This window comes from Trypanosoma grayi (genome assembly GCF_000691245.1).
Source record: "Trypanosoma grayi strain ANR4 Tgr_808_V1, whole genome shotgun sequence".
NCBI lineage: Eukaryota > Euglenozoa > Kinetoplastea > Trypanosomatida > Trypanosomatidae > Trypanosoma > Trypanosoma grayi.
The window spans coordinates 1-7,567 of NW_008826427.1; the positions used below are offsets into that span (position 1 = coordinate 1).

General features: G+C 58.0%; 4 protein-coding genes across 4 annotated transcripts; all 4 read left to right on the forward strand.

Moving 5' to 3' along the window:
- Positions 1-478: 478 nt before the first annotated feature.
- DQ04_08081000 (hypothetical protein) lies at positions 479-1,066 on the forward strand (the record flags this gene model as incomplete). Its single annotated transcript, XM_009315424.1, has 1 exon — positions 479-1,066. One exon carries the CDS (start codon positions 479-481, stop codon positions 1,064-1,066), a length of 588 nt encoding a protein of 195 aa, XP_009313699.1.
- Positions 1,067-1,320: 254 nt separating this feature from the next.
- Positions 1,321-3,486, forward strand: DQ04_08081010 (hypothetical protein; the record flags this gene model as incomplete). Its single annotated transcript, XM_009315425.1, has 1 exon — positions 1,321-3,486. The coding sequence occupies one exon, from the start codon at positions 1,321-1,323 to the stop codon at positions 3,484-3,486; it is 2,166 nt and encodes a 721-aa protein (XP_009313700.1).
- Positions 3,487-4,577: 1,091 nt separating this feature from the next.
- DQ04_08081020 (hypothetical protein) lies at positions 4,578-5,468 on the forward strand (the record flags this gene model as incomplete). Its single annotated transcript, XM_009315426.1, has 1 exon — positions 4,578-5,468. The coding sequence occupies one exon, from the start codon at positions 4,578-4,580 to the stop codon at positions 5,466-5,468; it is 891 nt and encodes a 296-aa protein (XP_009313701.1).
- Positions 5,469-6,061: 593 nt separating this feature from the next.
- DQ04_08081030 (hypothetical protein) lies at positions 6,062-6,961 on the forward strand (the record flags this gene model as incomplete). Its single annotated transcript, XM_009315427.1, has 1 exon — positions 6,062-6,961. One exon carries the CDS (start codon positions 6,062-6,064, stop codon positions 6,959-6,961), a length of 900 nt encoding a protein of 299 aa, XP_009313702.1.
- Between the last annotated feature and the right edge of the window lie 606 nt (positions 6,962-7,567).

The following is a 7,567-nucleotide window of genomic DNA, read 5'->3' on the forward strand; positions in this document are numbered from 1 at the left end:
GGCGCTGAGCCGGAGGCACGCGGAGTCGCTGCACGTCGCCCGCTCACTGCGCGACGGCTGCCGGGGTGAAACGGCGGTGCATCTCTGCTCGGTGGACGTCGTCGCGCAGGAGGTGGCGCCGCTGCTTCTGCGCTGCTTGTGCGATGCGTCGCTGCGTGTCCCCGCCCATTCCGTTGCAGCCGTCACGGCGCTGAGCCGGCAGGACCAGCAGCTGCTGCACGACTCGGTTGCCCGTCACGCAGAGTATGGGCTCACGTACGCATGCACTTCAGTGTCGCGAACACAGCATCTACAGCAGGATGATGACGACGACGATGCGTTGGCGGAGGAGCACTGGGAGTTGGCGCCGCCTATCCACCGTCTTGGGTGCGTGCTGCATGGCGCTGTGCGGTCAAGGCCCGCGCAGAGAGCCACGCTAGCCACGCCATCGCTGAAATCTGCTGCTGCTGCCTCTCCTAGCCGCGCGGCGCCATCGGTGATGGTGCTACGGATGAAGGAGGAGATGAAACAACTGATGGTGGGAGAAATCCAGCGCTTCATCATCCAGAATGGGTCGCCACACGCCCCTAAAAAGAATGACAACATCAGGGCTAGCGGTAACGGTGTGAAGCAGGAATTGGGTGAGAGCGCGGCTCCAGCAACACGGAAACGTGAGCGGGAGGAGGAAAAGGAGAAGCAGCCGCGTTTCGAGGAGGCGAACAAGGCCAAGCAGGGCGTAACTCTGCCGGATCAAGCGACACATCCTAATCCAGCCCTCTCGGCTACCAGTATTACTCCTCCTCCTCCTCCTCCTCCTCCTACTGCTACTGCTACCACTACCACTGCTGCTGCCTCTATTCCTGCTGCTGGGGCCACGGAGACGAAACCGAAACCGAGTGGAAAGAGGGACTTCTTCGGGCGTCTTATTCCTGAAGGTACATCGGGACACAAGCGCCCAGCAGCGGGCGGTGCAAAGGCACCAGCGGCAGCGACTGCCGCTGCTGCGAGCAAGTTGACGGTGCAGTACATTTACCACGACGGATCCACCAATGCGGTCAGGATCCCTGCGTCCTTCGAGGACTTCTAAGGGCCCAACAGCACCCGCTCACATCCGCTTCTTCTTATACCTGTTTATGAGACCTTTGCATGCCATGAGCTTTGAATGCTGCTTCCATCACTTGCCTTCCATTACTCTTTCCGTTCTCACTCACTCACTTTCTCTCTCTCTCTCTCTCTCTCACCGTGCATTTTTTTTCGCTTTGACTTGGGATGGAAACTTCTCTTGTTGCTAGCTCAGCACCGCGTCTCTCTTGCTCGCTCGCTCGCTGTACGTGACAGCCGATGGAGTCCACTGGCGGGTCAAGTCGGCGCCTCACTGGCACTACGTCGTCGCCGCTGTCAAACACGCCACACACCACGACCACCACGACAGGAGCAGCGACGACAACAACGGGAGCGACGTCGACATCGTGCCTGGGGGAGCGGCAGCTGCCGCTTTCGCAGAGCCCGACAGCTGCACCGACCAACACGAGCAGTGGCGCGCCGAACCCGCTCTACTCCCTCGATGGCGAGCTGCCTGAGGAGGTGGCATCGTACTACGAGCACTGGGCCTCCCCGACGGAGGTGCTGCAGCTCCGCTCCATGTGCACCGACCTCGTCAATAAGTTCAAGAGGGAGGCGGAGAGGTGCCACCGGGAGTTGGAGGATGTGAAGCGCGGGCGCGACGAGCTGCTGCGTGAGGTGCAGGAGACACGGAAGCTCCGCCAGTTGTACGTGACGGCAGAAGGGGAGTACGAAAAGACGCGGAGGGAACGTACGCAGTGGGATGAGGAGCGGGAACTGCAGCGTCTGCAGCTGCAGCGGCTAAGCGTCGACAACCAGCGGTTGCGACTCGCTTTGCATAGAGGCCGTAGAACGGAGCCGGGACTGCGGGCGTTGGTGCTTGCCCCGTCGAGCTCTGGTGGTGCAGGGGCCGCATTCACAACAGCGACGACGACAACAACCTCCGCGCCAGTGACGATGCCAACAACAGGCTCGTCCATCCCAACCCCGTCGCCCACTTTGAGCTCCTCCACTACGCGCGCACGCGGTGGTCACACCGCCCAACAACAAGAGCAGCGACCACATCCTCAGCATCATGGTCATCATCAGTATCACCATCAGCTCACGCTGGAGAGTGGTACCGGCGGCATGAACACCAATAGCGCTGGTGACGATGGCGGCTACACCATCACTAGCGGCGTAAGCGGTGACTCGAGCGAAGCATTGCGTGAGCAGCTGCGTCTAATCGAAGAGATCCAGCGTTGCTCCACGGAGCACGCGGAGTTGGAAGCGCGCTTTTTCTTCTCCCAGGCGTTGTGGGACCTCACCGCTACACGGGATGAGCAGCGGGCGATGCGGCTCGTCGCCGAGAATGAAAAGCTGAAGGGGCAGCTTCGTCACTGGCGCAGCGAGGCGGAGGATGCCGCTGGCCGCCTCGACGCCGCTACAGCGCAGCTGCACAACTGCCGTGACGAGCAGGAGGATTTGCGACGTGTTGTGCGTGCTGCTGGCGAGGAGCGGCAGTCACTCATCGAGGCGGAGCGCCGTGCCGCGCAGGAGTCACTGGAGTCGCTCAAGGCCACCCACGCCGAGGAGCTGGCGCGCGCGCAGCAGCAGCTGCAGCTGGCCCTCGACGACGCGAAACGCACGCGTGAGACGCTGCAGCGGACTCTGGACGATGTGCAGCGGCAGGCCGAGGCGCAGCAGACGCAGCTGCTGGCCGAAGTGGAGGGCGCTGTGCAGAAGTACGACAACGCCGCCAAGGCGCAGCAGGAGGCGGTGGCGGCACTCGCCGAGGCGAACGCGTCACACGAGCAGCAGCGGGAAACACTGGAGCACGAGATGGAGGTTCTACAGTCCGCCCAGGAGCAGTGGGCGAAGGAAAGAGCCGAACAGGCGGCAGCGCTGCGGGAGGTGGAGGACGAGCGCGCGCAGCTTGCATCACGCCTCCAGGGTGCAGAGGAAGAACTGCAGGCGGTGAGCGGGAGACTCAGTGCCGCGCTGGAGAAGCTGCAGGTGGCGGGCGAGCTGGAGGCAGAGCTCGCAATGACACGAGCGCGTGCGGAGGAGGCAGAGCTGGAGGTGCAGACACTACAGTCGTACTGCGAGCAGCAGCTGCGTCTCCACCAGACCGCCTTGGCCGAGCTGCAGAAGCAGCGCGACGATGAGGTGCTGCGACTGGGGCGTAACATTGAACGGCTGCAGCGTCGGTATGCTGCGGGCAAAATACGCCTCGCCGCCGCGCTGAAAGGCATTGGGCGCACAGATGCCGCATTGCATCAGCCACAAGATGACAAACAACAACAACAACAGCAGCAGCAGCAAAAGAAGGAAGGGGAGAACAGGAGGGGGAGCGGGGTGTCGGAGGAATTGATGGGGCCCGACGCTGTGACGCTGCTGCAGCAGTCAGCAGCTATCGCGGTCACGTTGGCGCGCACCATACACCGGGAGGCCCGCACAGCATAGAAGAACATATAGAAGTGAGTGAGTGAGTGGGTGGATGTGTGGATTTGGGGAATCCAGGAGTTCCGCTGCCGCCTTCTCTGGGCTGTAGCAAGGGGTATGCGTGTGCAGGAGTGTCACTCCTGCTGCCGTGTTTTCGCTTTCACCCATTATGCCGCTTCTGTGGTTTCTATTTCTTGGATTTTCTCGTTTTACGCGTTACTCCAGTGCGAGAACAGATAGAAAAAGAAATCTCAAGGGGGCCTCGGGCCCACCAGGCGAAGAACAAAATCTAGAGCTCTCGAAGTAAATACATCTCAAGGGGTATCTGTCTATCCGTCCAAGATATATATTTATATATATTTATAGGCCGTAAGCGTACCGAAGTCCCCACCCCACCCCCCCCAACAAAAACAACAACAACAACAAAGAAACACACAAACAAATTTAGTTCTCTTTGCAAGTCTCCCTCACATCCACTTGTGTTGACATCACTGTGAACACAACTATAGAGTGAGGAATAGGATCAATCCCCCCCCAAGTACTCGCAGTCAGGCAGAATGGGATGCAATGAGGCGAAGTTACGCCCCGTTCCACCCCATTCAGCGCAGCCGCCAGGACCACCAGCTCTGCGAAACAAAACACAAAGCAAAGTGAAGACAGTAGTGACACAGTACAGTGACTCGGGTGCTTTGAGTTTCTCAATGAGAGAGAGTCTACAGGGACAGGAAAGCTCAGTTGAGACAAGTGGGACCGAGGTACTGATATCAAACGTGGGTGAGTCCTTAACAGCATCGTTTGACGAAGCCACTTCAACACAAAAAGTGAAGCCGAATACATCAGTAGACCCATTGAACCCAACAAAGCCAATGAAACCACCGGTACCGAAGGCACCAAAAGCCCCACCCAAACCACACGAAGGGGTAAAGGCACCAGCAGTAGTAGCAAAAAAATCACCAAATGCTGCAAAAGCGGCACCGACATTATTGAGACCAAATACAGCAAAGTTAGTAGTGAGTGAAACAAAACCTGAACCAAAAACAATTGCCGCAACATCGCCACCATCAACAAAGGGAATAACATCAGCAATCGCTACAGGATCGATGTCGCCGGGAATGGCACTGCCGTTGATCCTCAGGCCAGGATCGAGGGAGCGCCCTGCCACGAGAAACGGTAGTGAGATAGGCCTCTCTGCGCGGCGGCACAATGGGGCTTCTAACGTTGACAGTGATGATGACTCCACTTCGGTGTATGTGTCCACAACGAGCGCCTCCTCTGTGCACTTCCTCGTAGTTAGCCACAATAGCGGCTTCTGTGGGAGTTCCCACGGCGTCTCGAAAACCCCACGGTTGCGTCATTGCTTGTCAGTGACGATATCACCCATATCCTCCGCATTCACAACCCCGCGACTGTTTTTCGGCGGAGGCGGCGCAGCAGCAGGTCGTGCCCGTCGTGCACACAGCTACAACTCAGATGTCGACTGGATCTCTTTGAATCGGCAAGACACCGGGGAGGCTTCCCCGGCAGCGGCGAGAGTCTACAAGAATGCAGCGAGTGGGACGAAGGCGTCACCCAGTCACATGAAGGATTGGATCCCATTCTCCCGTACGAACTCGCGCTCTAGTGCCACTCGCGGCGCTTTCTCTTCCGCTGTCTATGCCTCTGTCCTCGCTGATGTTGCTGCCCCTACTCCGAAGAAGCAATCCAGGAAAGGAAAACACACCGCCGCTTCCCCGCACACAACGCACTGCTCCAAGTTGACGCCAAGCGATATAGGCAGCAGCTCGACGTCAGTGTCAACAGCTGGCGCATCGTCGCGTAGGCTGTCAATTGAGGGCAACATCAACAAACCTCACGCTTATAAGGAACATGACGAGGTTCGTAGCAACGGAAGCGGGAACTGCGTCAACTGGTCGTACCCGAGCGAGAAGCAGACGGCGGCGGTGCCGGTGCCGGCCATCAAGAGATTCACTGACGCGATTCGGTACCTGCAGTCGCAGCCGTAGCCGCGCAGGTGCGGTTGGACCGGCCGACGCGCACTCGTTCGTGCTCGAGGTATATCGAGTCCTGAGCACTTGTAAAGGCGCATGCGTTTTCCATTTCCATTCCTCCGCATTACCATGACCCCCTCTCACAGTGTATTTTGCCCTTTTAAATACCTCCTGATTTTCCATGTTTTTTTTTGTTTTGTTTTTGTTGCTGTTTTCGTTTTCGTTGTTGTTTTTGTTCCTTGTTTTTTTTTTTTTGTGTTTTTGCTTCTGTGATCGTCTCCCTGTGACTGACGCTGTGCCTCCGTGCGGTGGGCGACTCTTGCCGATGTATTCATGAGCTCACACACACACACACACACGCAGTAAGCGGGAAATAAACAAACAGCCATTGCTTCTTCCTTCTCGCTTTCCCCCATTCTCTCCCACTCACTCACGCCATGTACTCCAAAACATTTGCTCAGCTGAAGGTGCATCACTGCGAACCCACACAGCTTGTTGGGTCGTTCTTACACGCACACACACACACACACACGGAGATATACGCACAAGCGCCAAGACACAAAAGCGAAAAAAAAAAGCGATTGAGTGAGTGCGTCCGTGTGAGGAGGATGGAACGACTCGCGTCACTAGGCGCGTACCCGTCAGGGGAGGACGAGGAGTCCATTGTGCGCAGTCCCTCCCTCTCGCGCCGCGACTCCATTGCGTCGTTGTCACTGCCAGCGGGAGCCTTCCCGCAATTCCCACCTGCCGGCGCACGTCGCGGNCTCTCGCGCCGCGACTCCATTGCGTCGTTGTCACTGCCAGCGGGAGCCTTCCCGCAATTCCCACCTGCCGGCGCACGTCGCGGGTCGCTCGCCACCACGCTGGCTGCCGTCTCCACCGCCACGTCGCCGTGCCTGCCTGAGCCCCTCCACGCAATATGGCTGCTGCAGCAGCAGCAGCAACAAAGCAGCGGCTGCCCGTACCACGCGGAGGGCGCAGAGGGCTGTGACAATATCAACGATGAGGATGAGGAGGTCCGCCGCTCCTGCAGCTGTTCGAGGTGGCTGTCGCGCTCATCGTCATTCAGTCTCGCCGCCGGCGGCATGACGCCGCTGACGTGGCGCATGTCGTCTTCAGCAACGACGCCGGTCGCCACCGACTCCCCGCATCGTTGCGGCGCCGAGTCGCCGTGTGTGCCGCACATGCCGGAGTGCAACACGATGGAGGCCGTCCTCATGGAGCGGCGCGCCAAGGTGCTGGCGGAGTGTATCACCCTGCAGGGCGCCACGTCGCTCGACAGGCTGCTGGCCGAGTCGTGCAACAACAACACCAATAATGCCCACGGAGCCAGCGGCAATTACTACAGGCGTGGTGGGGGTTGTGACGATGATGATGTGAGAGACGCGTCACCGCCCATGCGAGAGCGGAGCATGGCACCAGCGGAGGTGGTGGCCGAGCGGGCGAGACAGCAGCTGCGCCACGAGGCAGCGGACGAGAGGCCGTTGGGCGGCCACGAGGTTTGCTAAGCGGAGGAACTTTGCACACCATGAAGGAACGCGGTGGTTTTAGTCGCAGCTATCAATGTCGCAGCGTGCCCACTATTCACCTCTCCCCNTTCACTGTCGCATCTCCCGAATTCATCTTGTTTATTTTTTTATTTTTGTTTGGGAGGGCGTGGAATGGGGGAAGGTGTGTTTGTGTTTTTTATTTGTACGTTATTGTTCTCCTGCGGGTGCTCAATGTTTTTGTGAAGGTGCGGTGGCGCTGTACCTCTTCTCTCTGCTCAAATATACCGCACACCCCAACCAGACGGGGGAGGGGGCCGACTGGAGAAGAGTGAGAAACAAAAAGTGGAAGGGATTTGGGGTGAGGTGGTGAGGGAAAGGAAGGGAAGGAAACCAAAGGAAATATTAGAAAACAAAAACGAATAAACCGCGAAGGAAAGAAAGATGGATTCGGATTTGATCGATTATTACCGCAGTTTCAAGACGATTTCTTTCTTTTCAGTGCTGGTGGACCACTCCTCACACTCCAATTCACATATACATGTGGGTATGTACGTATTTCCTTGTGTGCGGATCATGTTAGCACTAGATAGATGACAGCAGTGGGTCTGTGAACTATTATGTGTG